The following is a 23,964-nucleotide window of genomic DNA, read 5'->3' as shown; positions in this document are numbered from 1 at the left end:
AGGGTCAGAGGGAGAAGCAGACTCCCCGCTGAGCAGGGAGCCCGATGCGGGACTCGATTCTGGGACTCCAGGATCATGACCTGAGCTGAAGGCAGTCGCTTAACCAACTGAGCCACCCGGGCGCCCTCTTATCTTCTTTTTAGTATTTTCTATTCATTTCTTTCTCTGTGCTTTATCCTGGGAATTTTTAACACATATTTTTAAATTTTTGAATTCTTTCTTACACAATGTCAAATCTACTCTTTAATCCATTAAATTTTTATTTTTATTATTTTTTATTTTTTTAAAGATTTTATTTCTTTATTTGATATATATGTAGAGAGAACACAAGCAGGGGGAGTGGTAGGCAGAGGGAGAAGGAGGCTCACTGATGAGCAGAGAGCCCGATGTGGGGTTTGATCCCAGGAGCCTGGGATCATGACCCGAATCGAAGGCAAATGCCCAACCATCTGAACCCCCCCAGGCATCCCTAATCCATCGAATTTTTATTATTTGTTTATTTATTCTTAAAGATTTTATTTATTTGTTTGACAGAGACATAGCGAGAGAGGGAACACAAGCAGGGGGAATGGGAGAGGGAGAAGCAGGCTTCCCGCTGAGCAGGGAGCCCGATGTGGGGCTCGATCCCAGGACCCTGGGATCATGAGCTGAGCCAAAGGCAGGCGCTTAACGACTGAGCCACCGAGGCGCCGCTCCATTGAATTTTTAAAGTTAATGATACATTTTTAATTTCTGGAAGCTCTTTTTAGTTTATTTCCAAATAAACTAAAGATGGTTGGTGCTAATGGAGTGGGGAGCTATGGGTAAAATTATAAAATGGGCAAAGTTTGCCTTTTATTCTCCAGTTTCATCTTTTTGCTTCATTGCTTCCTGCTCATTCTAAGAGGATCATATGGGATGATATATATGAAAGGTCTTTTTGTGTCCTGAAGTGTGTTATTATCCAAGTATATTGCTAATATCTAGTTATGTTTTATATATTCTGTATTCCCCTATATAAAAACCATTCTCTGGGGAAGGGCGGCCAAATTCATTTATGCCAAGATAGAAATAACTGACAGGGCTCATGTGATCTCTGCCAGCAATTTCAGCATTTTCACAGAACTATATAGCCTAAAGGATTTACTGGGTATCATGGCATGGAAGGCTTTAACCCAGCCTTTCACAGAAGTGTGTTTTTGAACAGGGCATCCTCTTTAACGCCTCCAAGATTACACAGAGGAGGCATTGTTTTGCTTGTTTATAGGTTAGGCCTCCACTGGTTTCATTCTACACTGGCTCTATTTTCTTCTTTGTTAAATCAGCGTAGTCGTGTCTATAGCATAGCGTCACTGTGAGCAGTGAATGAGGCAGAGTGTGGAAAGTATTTAGCCCAGGGCCTGCCCGGTATTAATTCCTCAGGAAATGTTGGCTCTGAGGATTATCCCACTGACTCGGCTCAGTTCTGCTGGGGCTTACGTCCTAGTCCAGGTGAACAGAGATGCTCACATGCAGCCCTGTGTCCCTGGAGCTTAATTCTCCACACCAGCCCCTTCTGCCCTGGCGATTCACAAGGGGGCACAGATTACCGTGGCTGAGAGTTGACCACGTGGGTGCAGAGAGACCAGAAAACCGTCCAAAGGCTGGATTCCTCCATTGGGAGGGGAAAGGTGTTCCTCCCAGAAGCGGCTGACTCTCTCTCTCTCTCTCTGAGGTTTTGCCTCTCTCTTGGGCCGAATTCACTTCCACTGTGACTCTCACTGCCACTCGCAGCTGTCAGGGCACTACGATCCCTGTTTCTTTTCCTGATGCAGCCATGGTGTCTTTTCTTGTTCTCTCAGGAAAACACAGCTGCCCCCAACTGATGTTTTCAAAATGAGCCTTCCTAAAATAGAAAAAGAAACCAAAATGAAATAGAAAAACTGTGAATAGCATAAAAATAATCACCAAAGCACAGGGTTCTGACTTGAAGAATCTCATTAGAAACACATCTCTGTTCAGACTCTTGGCTTTTCAACTCTTCAATAGCCACACATGGCTAGTGGCCCTCGAATGGGACAGCATAGCTCTAGACCTCTGACTCTCCATCCGAGTGTAAGCTCAGGGAGCAGGCACCATCATGCCTCATCTCCAGAGCTGGCAGACAATGGTTCCTTTTGGGACTGATTCCTGACCCTTCTCCACATTGCTGGAAATTGCTGGAGAATGGGGCATATCTCTTTGGTGCAAATGTTACTAAATTTAGTTGTGTAGTTAAATTATATTCAATTAAAAAGTGTTCTATTTCTAGACTAGTTGAACACCAGTGTATGTGTGTCCTCACATACTTACATTAGTGTTCAACTAGTCTAGAAATGTAAAGTTTTAAAGAATATATTATTGGGATGCCTGGGTGGCTCAGATGGTTAAGCGTCTGCCTTCGGCTTGGGTCATGATCCCAGGGTGCTGGGATTGAGCCCCACGTCTGGCTCCCTGCTCAGCGGGGAGCCTGCTTCTCCCTCTGACCCTCCCCCTGTTTGTGTGCTCTCTCTCTCTGTGTCTCGAATGAATAAATAAAATCTTTAAAAAAAATAAAGAATATACTAGTTATGAAAACTATTTCTTTGGAAATAATTTAGGTTGATGCTGCAATCAAGTTGAACTCTGGTAAAGAGAACTACTCAGACAGCAGTAATGCAGAGGAAAGTAGAAACGATGATGATAAAGGGGAAAAGGATTCTGAGAAACCAAAATTGGTGGAGGATGGATCAGATGAAGATCTGAACTTCATTCAGCATCAGACAATCCCTGAATGTTCAGGTAGGATAATCACTAGGTGATTGGTTAATGACAATGACAGATATTATAGTTAAAATATTAGAGTTACATGTGTTTTTTATCTGCTATGTAGAAATAATAGTTAAGAGGCATACCTTTGTGAGCACCGTTCTTTATTTACAATAATGCTGAGTCCTTAAAAACACTTAAAAAATAGTGAAATATGTCATTTAATAAAATTGTTATTGTGGGGGTGCCTGGGTGGCTCAGTCGTTAAGCGTCTGCCTTCGGCTCAGGTCATGATCCCAGGGTCCTGGGATCGAGCCCCACGTCGGGCTCCCTGCTCCGCGGGAAGCCTGTTTCTCCCTCTCCCACTCCCCCTGCTTGTGTTCCCTCTCTCGCTGTGTCTCTCTCTGTCAAATAAATAAATAAAATCTTAAAAAAAAAAAATTGTTATTGTGGTCATTTTACGTTAATCAAGTAGGAAGTATTTCTGCATTTTATGACATGATTTATCAATCTTTTTGATGACTAAATTATGCAATAAAATGTATTATGTAATTTATAAATGGCTTCTTAGGGATAATCCCATTTGATCTTTTCTTTTTTTTTAAAGATTTTTTTTTTTTAAATTTTTTTTATTTGACAGGGAGAGAGACAGCAAGAGAGGGAACACAAGCAGGGGGAGTGGGAGAGGGAGAAGCAGGCTTCCCGCTGAGCAGGGAGCCCGATGCGGGGCTCGATCCCAGGACCCTGGGATCATGACCCAAGCCGAAGGCAGACGCTTAACAACTGAGCCACCAAGGCGCCCCTCCCATTTGATCTTAATAACTTTTGGATTTTAAATGACTCCTTTTTTCCCCCTGGTTATTAAATTAATACTGGTCGGAGTGAATTAGAACAGCATTTCTCAAAATGTGGGCTGCAGAGCCCTGGAGGATTGCTGAGACCCTTTTAAGAATTTTGCGAAGTAAAAAACTACTTTCATCATAATACTGATATATCAATAATACAATTCAGTATAATACTGAAATAATGTTATTTGCCTTTTCGCCCACTGAATGGACATTTGCAATGATGGTACAAAAGCAATGGAGAGTAAAATTGCCAGGGCTTTCACATGAATAAAGGCAATGTATCACATTGTACTAGTAGTCATTGTGTTCTTCATGACCAGGCACTGGCAGAAGAAAGAAAGAGCCAGTGTCATTCAAGAACATCTTTGATGGAGCAGTAAAAATTATTAATCGTATTAAATCTTGATTTTCGAATATACATCTTTATAATTGCCTGAGGGGTAAAATGGGAGGTATATAAAGCAATTCTGCTGTAAACTAAAATGTGAAGTTTGTGTTGAGGAGTACTTGTATGATAGTTTAAGTTGAGAACTGAACTGGCCACTTTTTTTTTTTTTTAAAGATTTTATTTATTTGACAGAGAGAGACAGCGAGAGCAGGAACACAAGCAGGGGGAGTGGGAGAGGGAGAAGCAGGCTTCCCGCCGAGCAGGGAGCCCAATGCGGGGCTCGATCCCAGGACCCCAAGATCATGACCTGAGCTGAAGGCAGACGCTTAACGACTGAGCCACCCAGGCGCCCTAACTGGCCACTTTTTAATGGGACACCATTCTTATGCGAAAGAATGACTGACAGACAAACTATTATCATTCAGACTTGGGTATTTGGCAGCCATTTTTTTTTTTAAGGTGAAATGAGCCTTTTACTTCAAGGAAAATAATTGACAGTATCTTTTGTCAACGATAAAATTTGGGCTTTCAAGTGAAAACTAGAAATTTGGAAAACTTGTGTATGCCATTCCAATACTTAGACTTTTCTGGTAAAATTTGATGACAGAACTAACCAATGAGATTTTCAAAAATATTAAATATTAAATGTGTTAACACTTTGAAGGTCTGCATAATTCAATGAACCACTATTTTCCAAATGACCAATGCAGGGTAAAAGATCCATTTAGCATGAAAGATAGATGCATGGGTTTTAATAGAACAAATACAAAAAGCTCACTGATATGGTCACAGATTTCGCATTACAACTACTCTTTAAGAAACTACCCCTTGTCGAATTTTGATGTAGTATCAAAGAAGAGTATCAACAATTATCTGAGAAAGTTATTACATTTCTCCTCCCCTTTCCAAGTATATGTCTTTATGAGGCCAAATTTTCTTCATATACTCTAAGTGAAACAAGAGATTGCAATAGATTGTACAAACAGATTTGAGAATCTAGATGCCTTTTTTTTTTTGAGAATCTAGATGTCTTCTATCAAGCTAGATATTAAAAATTTAAAACAATGCCATTCTTAATAATTTTTTAGAGTATATAGTTATTTGTCATAAAAATATTATATTTATGTTAATATGTAATTACTAGTAACATCATTTTTAAATGAATAAATATTTTTTCAGTTTTGATTTCTAAAATGGTAATTATCAATAGATGTAACATAAACAAAAGCTACTTTGGGTTCTCAATAATTTTTAAGGCTATAAAGGGAAGCTGAGGTCATAAACTTTGAGAACTGCTGACTTAGAGTATGTCTGGGATGAGGTTAGCTCTCAAAGTTGGGCCAGGAGCCTCAGGATCACAGTTATCAGGAAATGAGGCATTATAGTTGAGATTAGCTGTTGGCCCAGTTTATTTTTATTTTTATTATTTTTTTAAGATTTTATTTATTTGACAGAGAGAGCACAAGCAGAGGGAGAGAGGGAGAGAAGCAGGCTCCCTGCTGAGCAAGGAGCCCGATGTGGGACTCCATCCTGGGACCCCGGGATTATGACCCAGGCTGAAGGCAGCTGCTTAACCGACTGAGCCACCCAGGCGTCCCTGCTGTTGGCCCAGTTTAAAGATTTCATTTATTTTATTTATTTGAGAGAGAGAGAGAGAGAGAGAGTGCATGTGTGGGCGTAAGTGGGGGAGCAGCAGAGGGAGAGGGACAAGCAGACTCCATGCTGAGCATGGAGCCCAGCTCCCAGATTTGATCTCATGATCCTGAGATCATGACCCAAGTCAAAATCAAGACTCAGACGTCCAACCCACTGAACCACCCCAGGCACCCTGCTGTTGGCCCTGTTTATGCTGTACTTGTTTATACTGTTTCAAAACTGCCTGAGTTCCTTCATGCATGAGTTCCTGCCATATAGACCACCTATGTATATGGAGGCTGAGAGTGTTAGGATTGGCAGTGAGGAACTAGAACTAAAGGCTGTTGCATTTGAAATAAATAAGCAATAAGGTTTGCAGAGCCTCCTTATTAATAAGATCAGTATTCTTTTTGGATAAGCTAATTCCCTTCTGGAAATGTCTCCTTTTCCTTAAAGAGAAAGTGATATACATTATAGAGAAACACACTGCACTCTCTGGATTTTAAAAAGTTGCAAAATTTGGTCTTTCTTAACAGAATATGCCATTTCTAATGATCTAACCTGGAGTGGCTGAGACTTTAGTATATGAGCTTTTATGCTCATTGACAGATTATCATCTTTCATAGCCAAGATATGGAAGCAACTCAAGTGTCCATTGATAGATAAATGGTTAAAGAAGATGTGGTATATATTCACACACACACACACACACAATGGAATATTAGGCAGCCATAATAAGATGAAATCTTGTCATTTGTGACAATATGGATGGACCTAAAAGGTATTATGCTAATTGAAATAAGTCAGACTGAAAAAGACAAATACCATATGATTTTACTTATATGTGGAATCTAAAAAACAAAAATGAATAAACAAACAAAAAAGCAGAATCAGACCTATAAATAAAGAGAAAAAAGTGATAGTTGTCAGAAAGAAAAGGGTATGGGGGATGGGCAAAATGGGTGAAGGGGAGTGGGAAATATAGGCTTCCAGTTATGGAATTAATAAGTCATGGGAATAAAGGGCACAGCATAGGGAATACAATCAATGGTATTGTTTTATTTTTTTTCCAGTCGATGGTATTGTAATAGCATTATATGGTGACAGATGGTAGCTATACTTTTGGTGAACATACAGCATGTTACAGAGTTTTAAATTACTATGTTGTACACCTGAAACTAATGTAACAGTGTGTGTCAATTATGCTTAAATTAAAAAATTTTTAAAAAGGGAAAAAAAGAAAAGACCCAGTTATTTCAACTGTAAAACAGAGATAAATGTCTATTTCACAGGGTTGTTAGATAATTATATGAAAAAATACATGTGGAAGCACTTTGTAAATCAAGATACATGACACCAATGTTAGTTATTCTTGTGAGCCATAAACATTTGTTGAATGAAAGAACAAATGGTAAACACAAAACAAAACTTTATGGTTGTACTAAACTTCAAGCTCATTCCTACTTTCAACACAATATAGATGAACCCGAATTAAAAGAATTAGATTCTCAACTTCAAGATGCCATTCAGAAGATGAAGAGGCTTGATAAGATATTGGTGAAGAGACAATATAGAGAAAAAGAAATTAAGAAGCAAGGTCTAGACATGAGAATAAAGCTGTGGGAAGAACTTAAGGTAAGAATTGTTTAACCATATGCTGACAAGGAAGAAACAGTTTCCTTTAAGATAAGTAAGAAAAGCATGGACTGTGGTCGTATCAGTGTGGTCTGCCTTTATTGATTTATTTTGTGGAAGTGGGACAGTGGTGTGTGTATGTCCATATTGAGGGGGTGGGTGAGGGAGATAGTTCTCTGGAACTGGACAAGGTAACTTAGCAGCATTCCAGATTTCAGGCGCTGCATTGGCATGTTTGTTTTCCATGACAGCACAGTAGACCTCTCTTCCCAGTGTCAGGCTGGGGTTCCTCCCTCTCTGGAATAGAAAGTGATGTGGTGCCTATGTTCGAGTACGTATGTCTGCTTTTTCTTCAGCAAGCTTATAGTTTGGAGATAAATACATAACTATACCAAACATTTAACCCTCTGATGACCATTATTATTTGAGTAAACTTTTGTGACCAGGGAGTGGAGAGTTCACTGTTTCATATGCTGGTCATATGCTGATCTCTGAGACGCTGTAAAGTGCTTGTGGTCTGTGACCATACTCTATTTGCTTCTGTCTCAATACATTTCTAGTGCTCTGTTAATGTTGCTTGGCCTTCTTGGACCTTTCATTCTCTGTAGTATTGAGGGGTGGAAGTTGACCAGATGTTTGCGCTGACTTGATGTATGGCCATTGGCTCATATTTGAACCTTGCCCCTTAAAGGAGAGCACTTTTAAAGTAAGGAGTATTGTAAAAACAGATTGGTTGTTTTTGATAAATTCCTCCTTGATCAGTTGACTGACTTCAAGGAAATTTCCTAGACGATGATATGAATTAATAATGAAGTAATTAAGAATACATTTTTTTTTTTTAAAGATTTTATTTATTTATTTGACAGAGAGAGACACAGCGAGAGAGGGAACACAAGCAGGGGGAGTGGGAGAGGGAGAAGCAGGCTCCCCGCAGAGCAGGGAGCCTGATGCGGGACTCGATCCCAGGACTCTGGGATCATGACCTGAGCTGAAGGCAGTTGCTTAACCAACTGAGCCACCCAGGCGCCCTTAAGAATACATTTTTACAAGATTCCCAGGCAGACCACGGGCTAGAAAGAAAGCACCATACAAAACGCAGTGCTTTAAACTAGAGAAATGATTTGTGTATATTTTAGCAGACAAAATTAGTCTATCATTTACTCTTATTGAATCTCAAAGCAAATTTTTACTTGTTTGGAAACAAGAATGATAACTGGAGGGGTGCCTGGGTGGCTCAGTCGTTAGGCGTCTGCCTTCGGCTCAGGTCATGATCCCAGGGTCCTGGGATCGAGCCCTGCATCGGGCTCCCGGCTCAGCAGGAAGCCTGCTTCTCCCTCTCCCACTCCCCCTGCTTGTGTTCCCTCTCTCGCTTTGTCTCTCTCTGTCAAGTAAATAGATAAAATCGTAAAAAAAAAAAAAAAAAGGAATGATAACTGGACCCATAATAAAATACAGCATCAATCTTGAAATGTCTGAAACTGTAATTTGATGATGTACCTTTAGGTTACTCATTAGTTATAGAAATATTAAACAGAAGCTAAAGAAGATTTAAGCAAGATAATTATTATGTAATGATAGACATATATTCCAACTCTATTTGGGAATATTATTTGCTAGAATTTTGTGGGAACAAGAACACTAATAGATTTCCCAATTAAAGAAGTACAATGACCTGAACCTTCTTGTTTGTATGTACAGTTTGGAATCCATGGAATTTTAAAAAATATTGATGAGTATAGTTGCCTTCTTTTTCCATGTTTAAACTTGTTTCTCTTTTATTAGTCTGCAAAAACTAGTGAAACTTTGCAAAGTAATGAGGAGATGGAAAATACAAAAAAGTTTCTAGCTTTGACTGCTGCATCAGAAGAAACTATCGGTGAGTAAAATTTGTCTTTGTTTTTATCTCAGAGTCATAGATTATTTGGATTAAAAAAAGATTCCCAGTTCAGCTATTTTTCCTTTTTCTTTGAGCCTAATTGTTCTTTAGGGGAAATGATTACATTAGGTAGGATTATATGGAACTATCCTGAGTGTAGATAAGTTTCAGAGGTTTCTAGGGTTTGTGTCTGCTCAAGGGTGTGGGGGCAGGGCAGTGTAAAATTAGCAAAAAGACAAAGTGTCTTTGCCTTTACTTTTTGTCTTCTTAGATACCTCTAGACACCCAGTCGATGTAGACAGTCTCCTAACTGCCTAGAATCCTTCCATGGAGGGTCCCACTCAGGCTTCTGCAATCCCTTTGATAAAAATCTGATTTGTCCTATTTCCTGTTCTTTTCTAGTCTTGCTTTTGAGACCAGCCAATTAATTGTGCATATTTTTACATTCTCACCTTGTGTTTATGTATATCTATGATCCTTCTTTTCATCCTCCTCCTCCTTTATCTTCTCTTCCTCCTTCTTCATCTACAGAGGTATTATGGAGTCATGTAATCTTGAGCTTACTTATACAGTGGTGAAAATTTTAGGGATTGGGAAGCAGTTGATAAGTTTTGGCAGGACACTTTGGAAATCCTTTAACTTACGTCACGTAAGTGGTTCTCCAGTACTGCTCGGGGCTAACACTGACTCTGAGCAAGGGCCTCTGATTTCTCTGAGAATCCTCGGATCCATCTGTCTTTTGCAAAGTGAATGTCCAACATTGTAGAAGCCCGAGAACCTGACTCAGACTTCTGCAGCTGTTTAGCATGAGCTTTGATATGAATGAAATTCCTTCAAGTTTGTTTCTTTCTGGACCCAGCATTGAGAGCCCAGAAGCTGCTCGGGCCTGAGGGATTTGGGGTTGGAATACACCAAATGTTTCTCCCCAAGAAGGTGGGTGCCTATCTGGGTTGCCCTTTCTATGACTAAGGATTTTTTTTTTTTTTTTAAATGAGTCTGTCTGAGTTTCTCCTTGTAGATCTGTATTTAGATTGGCCTTGTTGAAATTTACCATTTGTATATCCTAATTAAAACACCAAAAACTATTTGCCTGTTAAAATCATAGATCATTTACTTTCTACTTCTGTTTTGTTATAGAAGTAACATATATGTAATCTTTATTAGAAAATGTTGGTAAACAGGAAGAAAAAAAATAATCACCTAAATTCTTAACTTGCAGAGATAATCATTATTAATATTTTTGCTTACTCTTTATCTTTTGAGACATTTTTAGTGCACATAACCACATATATTTTAAAAATAAAAATTAGATCAAATTATATATATGGTGTTTTGTAATTGGCTTTCTTATTTGTATCTCATGAGCACCTTTAGCTGTCAGTAAGAATAGAGCTGTGCGGTAGTTAGCTTCCAAGATGTTTGCAATCAGTTCCTTCCCTCTATGTATGCTCATTCCAGTCCTCATAGAGGGATGGAGTCTATGTCTTCTTGTATTTTCAGGCTGGGCTGGGCTGGGCCTACTTTGACCGATAGATTACAGCAGAAGTAATCCTACACCAGTTCCAGCCCTAGCCATTAAGAGGACTGGCAGTTTCTGTTTCTCTTCTTAGAAGGCTCATTCAGGGGAGAGCCAGCCATCCTGTAAAGGGTCAGAGCATGAATGGGGGGAGGGGGGGCAGAGGGAGAGGGAGAAGCAGACTGCCCACAGGGAACCCAACGTGGGGCTCCATCCCAGGACCCTGGGATCATGACCTGAGCCGAAGGCAGATGCTAACCGACTGAGCCACCCAGGCACCCCAACAGTGGATTTAATAGTCGTTTTAAAGCTTTACTTATTTAAAATGAAATCACAATTTGAATCTCTGTGGTAATTAAGGAGGTTGAATATTTATTCTTTTAGCCATTTTGGGAATTATTTGTTCTTTTATAAAATGAGGTGCTCCTTTTTATTGATTTGAAGGACTACTTTACATATTAAGGATAGTAATTCTTTGACTATTATAAATACCAAAAACATTTTTTCTAACTTATTATTTTTAGTTTTATAGTATTTCTTGCTCTCCCAAACTTAATATATATTTTTTAAGATTTTATTTATTTATTTGTCAGAGAGACACAGAGAGAGAGCACGAGCAGGGGGAGTAGCAGGCAGAGGGAGAAGTAATGTCCCCCTGAGCAAGGAGCCAGATGTGGGACTCGATCCCAGGACCCTGGGATCATGACCTGAGCCAAAGGCAGACGCTTAACTGACTGAGCCACCCAGGCATCCCAATATTTTTTTTTTTTATTTAGCTAAATCAGTCATTTCATTTCTTTTTTCATTGTTGCTCTGCTTAAAAAGGTCTTTTCCAATACAAGATGACATAAAAATGTACCTGTGTTGGGTGCCTGGGTGGCTCAGTTGGTTAAGTATCTGCCTTCAGCTCAGATCATGATCCTCGATCCCATGATTGAGTCCCACATTAGGCTCCCTGCTCAGCGGGGAGTGTGCTTCCCCCTCTACCCCTCCCCTGGCCTGTGCTCTCTCTCGCTCACTCTCTAAAGTAAATAAATAAAATCTTTTTAAAAAAATGTACCTGTGTTTTCCTTTAGTATAGTTATTTTTTATGAAAAAAATTAAAATGTTAATCTGCTTAAAACTCATTTTGTTGTGATACATGAAGTAGAGAGTTGATTTGGTGGGTTTTTTTCCCCCAATTTGTTAGCTAGCATCAAAAGATCATAAATAACAGAAATAAAATCAATGAATCACCAAAGTAGTAATTAGTAAAAGTTTATTGTGCACACATCAAAAAGGCAGCTTGCAAACTGGGAACACTAAAGCCAAAACATGGAATGAGGCTCAGGGGTAATGTTTACTTCATATCAATTTTTGAAAACACTTGAGGTTTTGCTTATGATTTCCAGAGACGTAAGCAAGAGATGACCCAGGTCAAGTTAGCCTTGCGAAAGAAGTTAAATTAGGGTTTGTTTGTATGACTAAACTGGTTTTGTCTGCTCAGATAATTTTTAAGGCTTGTCTCCATTTGTTTTTTAAATTAAATTAAATTAAATTAATAAAATTTTATTTATTTGACAGAGAGTGAAAGAGTACAAGCAGGGGAGAAGCAGAGGGAGAGGGAGAATCAGGCTCCCTGCTGAGCAGGGAGCCCAGTGCAGGGCTCAATTCCAGGACCCTGGGATCATGACCTGAGCCAAAGGCAGACTCTTAACCCACTGAGCCACCCAGGCAACCCTTTTTTTTTAAATTTGAGAGAGAGAGAGAAAGGGAGAGCGAGCAAGCATGGGCACGAGCAGGGGCAGGGGGAGAGGGAGAGAGAGAATCTTAAGCAGACTCCCCACTGAGTGTGGAGCCTGATGTAGGGCTCCATCCCAGGACTCTGAGATCATGACCTCAGCCGAAATCAAGAGTTGGCTACTTAACCGACTGAGCACCAAGGTGCCCCAGTCTCCATTTGTTTTTGATATTAACACTAGTTATCTCAGGACCTTTTATTGGATAATCCATCATTTCCTCACTTATTTGAAATGCTAACTTTATCATGCACTGATTGGGTCTCTTTCCAAATTTTCTATTCTCTTCCGTTAATATTTCTGCCTGCACATTTTATTAGGGCAGGTATATTGTCTTTTTCAAAAGGTTTTTTGGAATAACATGTTTTTCTCAAGCCTCTTTTTTCTCTTTGAGAGTTATTTAGCAGGGAGTCCACTATTTAAGAAAAAAGACTGCAAAGCACCTTGAAACTTACAGCTTATAGAATGCTATTTTACTAACTTAAATGTCTGAAGGCTACTGTATGAAGATAATCGGTCTTGAAAAGTACGATTTCTTATATTTTCTTTCATGTCTGTCGGTAATTCTGTATCTTCATAGAACTAAGACTGCATTCGTTTTTCCAAATAAAGAACATGGACAGTGTCAGGAATATAATTCTGGATATGACAGTATCTGAGCCTCTGTATTTCAGGAAGCTGGGGCTAAATGTTGATTTCTCTAATGGATGATGCGTTTCTAAGAAGCCATACCTACCTCCTGTGGTTGACTCTGGAGCAGGGACTGTGAGACAGGGGATCCATGGTGGCTTTTTGACATTAACCTTTTCAGGCATAGAGTTCACTACCGAATGAACTTTTGGCCCTGCAGGGCAAGACTTTTGTTTTCAGTTGTCTTTTCTTCAAAATCAAACCAGAACTATCAAATACACTTTACTTCTATTTTTTTTAAGATTTTATTTATTTACTTGACAGAAAGAGGGAACACAAGCAGCAGGAGCTGGAGAGGGAGAAGCAGGCTTCCCATGGAGCAGGGAGCCTGATGCAGGGCTCAATCCCAGGACCCTGGGATCATGACCTGAGCCGAAGGCAGACGCTTAACCATCTGAGCCACCCAGGCGCCCCTACACTTCCCTTTTAAAGCTCATGCCATGTTTATTTGGCTTAAACCCGTCGAGCTCCCTGTTGTAGCTTTGGAGTCCCTCGACCACTATAAGCCCTGCAGACATTTGCAGTAATGTTAGATTAGTACTAATGTTCTAACGTGGAAATCAGTTGGGCTTCATGAGCTGAAAGCTGGAGTTACCAGGGACTCGAAACCTATGTTCAGGGAGAACCACCGGTTTAAACATGATCATGTTAGAGTTTCAATTTTTGGATTTTGAATTCTTAGTCAATTATTATGTATTGGCAGTGTTTATTGTGCTCAGAGCAGATAAGATGTAAAAGTAGGGTCAATGGAAAAGGAATGGGAATAATAGATACTGTTAGGTGAACCAGATGTCTGTTGCTTTTCACTCTCACTGCTGTCTGTAGTTCACGTTGGACCGGTGTGCCCAAGGGAAGAGACGTTACTGTGTTCCTGGTTCTGCAGATTTAAGTAAATTCTTTTTGTTTTTTTTGTGACTGGTCTTTTAGAGAAGGCAAATTCCTTAGTGAAATTTCCTGCTGGTTTTTTGTATCATAGGCATATTTTTAACAGTCACACATATCTGATTTCTAAATATCTTAAAAACCAAAGGAGGTATTTACTTTGGACTACATTATTAGGCGAATTACACATTTTTTCTTTACATTTGACATAACATAGTTATTACTTCATTCCCAAAGAGGAGACTTTTGGAATCTTCAGTCTAAGAAAGATGATATTAGCAGATGATTTTCACTGTATGTATAAATGAATAGAAATGTATAAGAGTCCAATTTGACCACATAGCAGTGATTTTAGTCTCCAATTCCTCCTATTGCAACATAGTCGCATATTATAAAATGGTGTGAAACTACTTACGTTTGTTCCGTTCTGAGACTAATTTCTTTCCCATGTTATTCACTGAACTTTGGCTACCCTTCTTAATTAAAAGTATAAAATTGAAACAAACAATTATTTTGATCAAGCCTATATATAGCTATAAGTTTTAAAGTAAAATGTTTCTATAAGGCTTATGAAAACAGAAATCTGTTACCCTGTTCCCCTCCATAACTTTTTCTTTGTTACCAGGAAAGCACAAAGCCCTGTAAATTATCCAGTAGGTGGCAGCATCTAGTTAAAATACGCACTTTAAAGAGTGGAAGAATTTAGAGCCAGACTTATTTAGACGTGAACTTTATTTTTTTGAATTAAAAAAATTTTTTTAGACTTGAACTTTAAACACATATCTACAAACATACCCAAATCTCCCTTCTGCCTCTTTTCCCTTTAAAATTTTTAAAAAGGAGAAATTCTTAGGATGAATATTCTTCCTTATCTCCCCCCCGTCACTTGCTTAACCTTTTATTTAAGAGTAATGTGAGGGACTTTGGGCTGGTGGCACAATGGCAATTTCCAGCCAGCTCCTCAGACACAAAATACATCGCAGCCCCTTCTAACATCACAAAGAACCAACAGCAAAACAAAAGATACTGGTTTTTGAGTTATATATTTAGTTTTATTGATAGGTATAAACACGAGTGGGGCCTTGACACCAAGAGAAAGATAAAAACCACATTAAATTGATTTTTTAAACCACATTTTGAGTTGATAATGCAGAGTTAATAACCTCGAGTTTAACTATTGAGATGCTGAGGTAGACAAGATTGCACTTGCTAGAAATATTTTAAAAGTCTTTTTTTAAAATATTTTATTTATTTATTCATGAGAGTCAGAGAGAGAGAGAGAGAGACACAGAGGCAAGAGGGAGAAGCAGGCTCTCCGCTTAGCAGGGAGCCCGATGCGGGACTCGATCCCAGGACCCTGGCATCATGACCTGAGCCGAAGGCAGACGCTTAACAATCTGAGCCACCCAGGCACCCTAAAAGTCTTTCCACCCCATTTTGAGGGGCCACTTTTAAGTTTTTATAGAGAAATCTGGTGAAAATCAAAACTCCTTACCCTACCAGGAGTTTTCCCTTAGTTTTTAGCATTTCTCTGATGAGTGGAGACAGAATTCTGTACTCTCTGAGGCAAACACATCTAATGATAGAATTGTTCATCATCAGTGTTTTTGATGGAAGTTACTCCTTTTTCTTTTGTCACATTGGCCTCTCTGTTTCCAGCTCTAAATTTATAAGTGTATGTAGGCACAACACAGCAGAATCTTAATCAACCAGGCTTCTAATGATCTGAAAATACCTCTTTGAAAGTGCTTTTCTGTGAAATTCAGGTATATGCCACTTCTGCTCATGGATGTTAAGATTGAATATTCTAAGAAAATATGGTAGTTTCTTTCAGCTCTGATTTGCAGAAGGTTGAGGGAGAAAATCAATTGTGGGAACCAGGAGGTTAAGGATTTTTGGTTTTTAACCTCTGTTACAGTCTTAATATTACCTAGCAATGTCTTTTGCATTCTCCAAAGTGGCTATTCCAAATACTTGCTGTGTGTTTAACCTCTTGTCTTCTGCAAGTCCTTCACTCTTGCCTGCCTACTGTCCAGAGAAAACAACCACCTGGGTGGGAATCCCTTCCACATTCTTTCCTTATGTCTCTAAACTGCCCTCTGTTCTCCTCCATCCCCCATCTTTCTTACCTTAGATTGAGGGAAGGTGCTGTTCTCCAAGGCCAAGGTCAGCGACATCCCATCCCCTTCACTCCGCCCTTGGCTCCTGACCCATCCATCATTCTGTGTCTCACCTAGAGCTTCTGTCTGTCCTCTGTCTCCTTCCCTTCAGCTTACTATGTTTGAATCTTCTGGTCCTAAAACAGAAAGAGCCATCAAACCAGCCAAACATACAAATAAAACCTCCCCCCTCAGTTCTTCCCCCTACTCCCAAACAGGTCCCATTTCCTTTCCCTCTTCTTAAAAGTCAGACTTCTTGAAAGAACAGTCCACACCTACTGGGGCTACCTGGTCAACTTCCATTTACTTCTCAACTCTTTAGTGGTCTGTGTCTTCTCCTTTCACACTACAGAAACTGCTTCCTCAGGAGTCCTCTTAAATTTGAACCCTCAGTTTTTATCCTATTTGACCTCTAGCATCTAGCACAGTTGGCCAGTCACAGACTAGTAGCATTTTTACTGGTGTCATTATTCCATGCCAGCTCTCCTCTTTTTCTTCTCTCTTCTCCCTTACTTCTCATTGTTGAAATCGGTTTCTCCCTCTGTGTGTTTTCCTCTATCTGGGTTAATGGTTTCATCATCCATCCAGACTTCATGATGGTTAATTTTATCTGTCACCTTGACTGGATCGTGGGATGCCTAGATGTCTGGGTAAGCATTATTTCTGGGTGTGTCTTTGAGGGTGTTTCCAGGAGAGACAGCATTTGAATTGGTGGGCTGGGTGGCATGCATTACCCTCCCCAGTGTGGGTGGGCACCATCCGATCTGTTGAAGATCTGAATAGAACTAAAAGGTGAAATAAGGGAGGATTTGCCCTCTCTGCTTGACCACTTGAGCTGGAACATTGATCTCTTCTGGGCCTCAGCTGTAATTAAATTATCTTATTAATTCTAATTATCTTTAGTTGCTTTCTTTGAGTCTTGTTAGTTTATGATCACCTGGAAATAATGTAAATTTTTGTGTCCTTTTCAATAATTATTTCTATTCTGAGAATTTTATAAAGACTTAGTGTTGAAATTTATGAATGCATTTCATTATCTATTTAAACTATCATCAAGTTTTTCTAGACAAACTTATTTAATGTTTTAAAATCAATATATATATTTATTTTAAAAGATTTTATTTATTTACTTGAGAGAGAGCGAGCAAGCGAGAGTGAGAGAGAGAGAGAGAGAGAGAGCATTAGTGGGGGGGGGGCGGGGCAGCAGAGGGAGAGGGAGAAGCAGCCTCTCCGCTGAGCAGGGAGCCCGATGTGGGGCTCAGATCCCAGGATCCCAGGACCATGACCCGAGCTGAAGGCAGACGCTTAACCAACTGAGGCACCCAGACGCCCCTAAAATCAATAATTTAAATACTAAATGAGTTTTATTCTTGGGTCAATATTTCTTGGTTATGAAGGATTATTCTTTTAATTTAGTACCAGATTTGAATGGCTGAATGTACTCAGAATTTTTGCATTTATATTTATAAGTGAGATTTGCTGTGTGTGTGTGTGTGTGTGTGTGTGCGTGCGTGCACGCGTGCACGTGTTTGCCTACGTACATGTGTGTTCTGGTGTTGACGGCAGAGGTGGGGTTGGGAGGGTGTGTGTGTATGCTTTGTTAGGCGATGTTAACTTCATAAAATGGTTGGGGCTCGCTGTTCATTTATTTTTATGCTTTGAAATAGTTTATATAATGTGGGGATTATCTGTTCCCTAAAAACTTGAAAGATTTCACTGGAAAAACCATCTGGTTCAAATAATTTCTTGGAGGCAATTCTCTGACTCTTTTCTCAGCTTCTTTCATATTTACTATTATATTTCAGTTTTCTAGTCTTCTGAGTCAATTCTGGCAATACATCCATGTCGGTGAGATTTCAAAGCATCCACTTTACCAAGATTGAACATTTTACTAATAAAATTTCATATAGTATTTTAAAAGAAGAATTCTCTTTATTGTTTATTGTGCCACATTTCTTATTTCTGATTTCATTCCTGTTTTCCTTCTCTTTTCAATCTAAAAGTTTTTTTTTAAGTTAACTTTTTTTAAGCACAGTTTTAGATTTACAGAGAAATTAGGACAATAGCATAGTGATTTCCCGTATATCTGCAACCAGTTTCCCCTATTATTAGTATAGTATGATACATTTGTTATAATTAATGAACCGATATTAGTACATTATTATTATTTTTAAAGATTTTATTTATTCATTTGACAGAGGGAGACAGAGAGAGACAGAGTAAGCACAAGCAGGGGGAGCGGCAGGCAGAGGGAGAGGGAGAAGCAGACTCTCTGGCAAGCAGGGAGCCTGATGTGGGGCTCGATCCCAGGACCCTGGTATCATGACCTCAGCCGAAGGCAGACGCTTAACCGACTGAACCACCCAGGCGCCGATTGATACGTTAATATTAACTAAAGCCTACACTTTCTTCGGACTTTTAGTTTTTACCCTTTTTTTTTTTCTGTTCCAGGGTGCCATCCTGGATACCACATTACATTAGTATATGCGTCCTCATGTCTCCCTAGGCCACTCTTGCTGTGCACTTTCTCAGACATTTGATGACTTTGGCAGTTATGAGGAGTATTCATTAGGTATCTTGCAGAATTTCCAGCAATTGTGATTTATCCATGTTTTTCTTATGATTTGATGAGGGTTGTATGTTCTTGGGCGGAAGACTACAAAGTGAAAGTGCCATTTCCATTCCATCACATCATACTATCCACATAACTTATCAATGTGGATGTCAACATCAATCACCTGGCTGAGGAGGTGTTTGTTAGATTTCTCCACTGTAAAGTTCTTCAATTTTTCCCCTTTTCCATCCTGTCTCTGGAAGGAAGTTACTATGTGCAGCCCATCCTTGAAAAGTGGGGAGTTAAGGCTTCACCTCCTTGAAGACGGGGTATTTACATAAATTATTTTGAATTATTCTGCCGGAGATTTGTCTATTCTTCCCATGTGTTTATGTATTTTTAAATATTTTATTTATTTATTTGGCAGAGAGAGACACAGCAAGAGAGGGAACACAAGCAGGGGGAGTGAGAGAGGGAGAAGCAGGCTTCCCTCTGAGCAGGTGGCCCGATGCAGGGCTCGATCCCAGGACCCTGGGATCATGACCTGAGCTGAAGGCAGACACTTAACGACTGAGCCACCCAGGCGCCCCTCTTCCCATGTATTTATTCAATCACTTTTTATATCAGTATCGACTTGTGGGTATTTATTTTATACATTGGATTATAGTAATCTAATATCCCTTTATTTTGCTGCTCAAATTTTTCCAGTTTTGGTCATTGGGAGCTCTTTCAGTTGGCTGCTGTGTCCCTTTTTTTTTTAGGAAGGGGCAGAGGTAGAGGGAACTCGATCTCACAACCCTGAGATCATGACCTGAGCTGATTCTGAAATCAAGAGTTGGATGCTCAACTGACTGAGCCACCCAGGGTCCCCCGAGCCACCCAGGGTCCACCCCACCCCTGTGTCCCTTTGATGTACCTCCAACATTGCGAGTTTTGTTTTGTTGTCATTGAGCACTTCCTTACTTTCTGGCACTAAAGGATGCACCAGACTCGGCTTGTATATTTCCTTTTTTTTTTTGCTTCCCCAGCTTGTATATTTCCTACCTGAGTCCTAGAATCAATTGTCTCTTCCGGGAGCCCTGGTTCCTCTGATTGGAGAATGATATTAGAAACCAAGATCTGGATGCTAAGTGTGCTTGTTGCTACTGGGGAGTCATTGATTCTAGGCCCTCTAAGGAAGGAAATAGTTGTGGGTATCCTAACATGTTATATAACTTATCTATAAATATTTCTATGTGTAACCATCTGTATCTATATTAAGCTAAATGTGGATTCATACTGATGTCTCCGATTTTATGCTGTTACCACATGAATCATTCTAACCTTCTCCCCTTGCTTATTTGTAACCCGCACTCCAACAGTGAGAAACCTGGCAGTCACCATTGGCCTTCTCTTCCCTTGTTACTCAATTCCACTGTGTGTGTAGTGATATTAACATTGTTAACCTGGAGTTCAGTGCTCAGGCGCAGTCTCTACTGTCTTTAGTCTGGCAGACTCCATTCATTTCCACAGATACTTGAGGTGAACACCTTTTTCCTCTACCGCCCTCAGTGAGATTGTTTCAGACATTTGTAATATGGTTAGATTATTTGGTAACAATCTTCATTCCATTTTGGGATTCTCTGACATCCTAAATTATATTTTGAAAACTTTCATGCATCAAGGTTCACTCTTTGTTTTGTGAAGCTCTAGGTTGTCAAAACGCATGGTGTCATGCAACCAGCGGTAGAATTTTACCACTGTCAAAAATGCCATGTGAGTTCCCAGTCAACTCTCTCTCCTCCCCCCAACACCTTTAGACGCTTCTGATCTTTTAACTGTCTCTATAGTTTGCCTTTTCCGGAATGTTATATAATCGGAACCATATGCTGTGTAGCCTTTTCAGATTGGGTTCTTTCACTTAGCAATATGCCTTTAAGGTTCATCAGTATCTTTCTGTGGCTTCATAGCTGCTTTCTTTTTGTCACTGAATGATATTTCGTTCTATGGATGTACCATAGTTTGTGTATACCTTCAGCTATTGAAAGGTATCTTGACTGCTTCCAGTTTTTGGTGATTATGAATAAAGCTGTTTTAAACATTTTATGTAGGTTTTTTTGTGGACATAAATTTTCAGTTTGCTTAGATACATATCTAGGAGCAAGATTGCTAGAACATATGGGAAGACTGTTTAACTTTGTAAGAAACTGCCTGTCTTTCAAATTGGCTGTACCATTTTGTATTCCCACAAGCGAAGAATGAGAGTTCCTGTTGCTTTGCATTCTTGGCAGCAATTGGTATTGTTTTCTGGATTTTAGCCATTCTAATAGGTATACAGTGGTATCTCATTGTTGTTTTAATTTGTATTTGCAATTCCCTAATGGCAAATCATATTGACTATCTTTTCAGGTGCTCATTTGCTCTCTGTATATTTTCTTTAGTGAGTTGTCTATTCAGATCTCTTGCCCATTTAAAAAAATTGGATTGTTTTCTTACTAAGTTTTAAGCGCTTTGTATATTTTGGATACAAACCCTTTATCAGATATGTGTTTTGTAAATATTTTCTTCCATCCTGTGGCTTGTCTTTTTGTTCTCTTTACAGTGTCTTTTGTAGAGCAGAAATTTTTAATTTTAATAAAGTTCAGTATATCAATTTTGTTCTTTCATGGATCATGCTTTTTTTTTTTTTTTTAAAAGATTTTATTTATTTATTTGACAGAGAGAGACACAGCGAGAGAGGGAACACAAGCAGGGGGAGAGGGAGAGGGAGAAGCAGGCTTCCCGCAGAGCAGGGAGCCCGATGTGGGACTCGATCCCAGGACCCCAGGATCCTGACCTGAGCCGAAGGCAGTCGCTTAACCGAATGAGCCACCCAGGCGCCCCATGGATCATGCTTTTGATGTTGTATATGAAAACTCATCACCAAACCCCAGAGCACATGGATTTTTCTCCTATGTTTTCTTTTAGAAGTTTTATAGTTTTGCATTTTACATTTAGTTGAATTAGTATTTGTGAAAAGTGTAAGGTCTCTGTCTAGATTTGCCTCCCTTTCTCCCTCCTTTCCTTCCTTTCTTTTTTTGCATATGGACATCCAGTTATTCCAGTACCATATTAAAGAGATCATCCTCTCTCCACTGAATTGCCTTTGCTCTTTTTTTAAAAAAGGATTTTATTTATTTATTTGACACAGAGAGAGACACAGCGAGAGAGGGAACACAAGCAGGGGGAGTGGGAGAGGGAGAAGCAGGCTCCCCACTGAGCAAGGAGCTGGATGCAGGGCTTGATCCCAGGACTCTGGGATCATGATCTGAGCTGAAGGCAGATGCCCAACGACTGAGCCACCCAGGGCCCTGTGCCTTTGCTGTTTTCTTAAAGATCAGTTCACTAGGGCGCCTGGGTGGCTCAGTTGGTTAAACGACTGCCTTTGGCTCAGGTCATGATCCTGGAGTCCAGGGATCGAGTCCCACGTCGGGCTCCCTGCTCAGCAGGGAGTCTGCCTCTCTCTCTGACCCTCCCCCCTCTCATGCTCTCTATCTCATTCTCTCTCTCAAATAAATAAATAAAATCTTAAAAAAAAAAAAAAGATCAGTTCACTATATTTTTGTGGATCTATTTCTGAACTCCCTATTCTGTTCTAGTGATCTGTGTGTTCTTTCACCAAAAACATGTTATCTTGATTACAATTAGTGTTTTCTTTTTTTAAAATTACACTTGTACATTTTTCTTTTTATACCTTCAAGAGCCAGTTTTGAATTTCTTTGCTCATTCTAGCTCGTTTCTTTATTATTTCTTTTCTTCTTCTTCTTCTTTTTTTAAAAAATATTTATTTATTCGACAGAGAGAGACATAGCGAGAGAGGGAACACAAGCAGGGGGAGAGGGAGAAGCAGGCTTCCCGCTGAGCAGGGAGCCCAATGCTGGTCTCAGTTCCAGGACCCTGGGATCATGACCTGAGCCGAAGGCAGATGCTTAACAACTGAGCTACCCAGGCGCCCCTATTACTTCTTTTCTTGACCTTGTTATTGTTTTCTCTAGCTTCTTCAGTTAAATTAGTTAAGCTCATTTCATTTTCTCTTAAAATATGTATATTAGTCTTCTAGGGCTGCCATAAAAAAAAAAAAAAAAACACAGGTTGGGTGGCTTAACCAGCAGAAATTTATTTTCTCACAGCTCTGGAGGTTTGAAGTCCAAGATCAAGGTGCTGGAAAATTGATTTTTTGGTGAGGTCTCTCTTCCCAGCTTGCAGATGTCCACCTTCTCCATGTCCTCATGACCTTTTCTCTGTGCCAAGGGAAGTGGGGAAAGGGATAAAGAGATCTCTCGTGTCTTTTCCTCTTCTTATAAGGCCACAAATTCTATTAGATTAGGGTCCCACTCAGTGACCTTATTTAGCTTTAAGTACCTCCTTAAAGGCCCTGTCTTCGAACACAGGCACACTGGAGGTTAGGGCTTCAACATGCACATTTTGGAGGGATACAATTTGGTCTATAAAAATATGATAAAAGCATCATTGCTATGAATTTATTTCTGAATATAGCTTTATCTCTAAAGTGCGTTCTTTAGTACATGGTGTTATCACTATTCTCTACACATTGTTATTGCGTACTTATTTCCTTATTGATCTAATAGTTACTTGGAAAATCATGGTGACTTTCCCTTGTTCTCCAGAATTTTTTATAAGCCCTATATTTTAAAAGCTAATATAGAAATTTATAATATTGCTTTGATATTTTGAATTTATTGAAATTAGTCTAATAGAATGGTTCTCAATTCTAGGGGACATTTGGATATGTGCATTTTTGGTTGGCATCATGATGTGCAGTGGGGGAGGGCTTCATGTAATTCACAGGGGTGAGAACTTCTGGATCTCCATGCTGTAGGCCAGCCATGAGGAACTGTGGTGTGTGTGTGTGAGAGAGAAAGAGATTGAGAGAGCAGGGGATGAATTTCAGGCCCTGTCTCTAAACATGGCACGCTGCCATTGCTTTGCTGCTCTCACGTGTAAGTGTGGAGCACTGTGTGTGGAGTCTCCTTTCAGAGTTGCAGGTGTGCAGTGAGGCAGAGCCCACTCTGCTCTGGGTTTCCTCCTTTTCTTTGGGGGTCTCAATCCACTTTCAGGATTTCAACTACCTCCAAGGGAATGCATACTAGGGAGCAGCCTCACACTTGTGTCTACTCTAAACTCATTTCCTTTGATGCTCTTCTAGATCCTTCTCCACTGTCTGGGATGGGGCTTTAATTTCTTCCTTAGGTGGCATGAAACAACTTAAATCCTGTCCT

The 23,964-nt window shown here is 39.7% G+C and overlaps 1 protein-coding gene across 1 annotated transcript in view; it reads left to right on the top strand.

Annotated features, from left to right (window-relative positions):
- Positions 1 to 23,964, top strand: part of FSIP1 (fibrous sheath interacting protein 1) — a 190,262-nt gene that overhangs the window by 3,562 nt on the left and 162,736 nt on the right. Inside the window, exons 2-4 of the mRNA XM_021695730.1 lie at positions 2,598 to 2,778; positions 7,097 to 7,251; positions 9,034 to 9,127. Of these exons, the coding sequence (XP_021551405.1) occupies positions 2,598 to 2,778; positions 7,097 to 7,251; positions 9,034 to 9,127 (430 nt within the window). The remainder of the gene's footprint in view (positions 1 to 2,597; positions 2,779 to 7,096; positions 7,252 to 9,033; positions 9,128 to 23,964) is intronic.

The sequence above is a fragment of the Neomonachus schauinslandi genome, chromosome 9 (assembly GCF_002201575.2).
Source record: "Neomonachus schauinslandi chromosome 9, ASM220157v2, whole genome shotgun sequence".
NCBI classification, from domain to species: domain Eukaryota; kingdom Metazoa; phylum Chordata; class Mammalia; order Carnivora; family Phocidae; genus Neomonachus; species Neomonachus schauinslandi.
The sequence above is the reverse complement of the archived record's forward strand: the minus strand, read 5'-3'. Positions and strand labels throughout refer to the sequence as shown.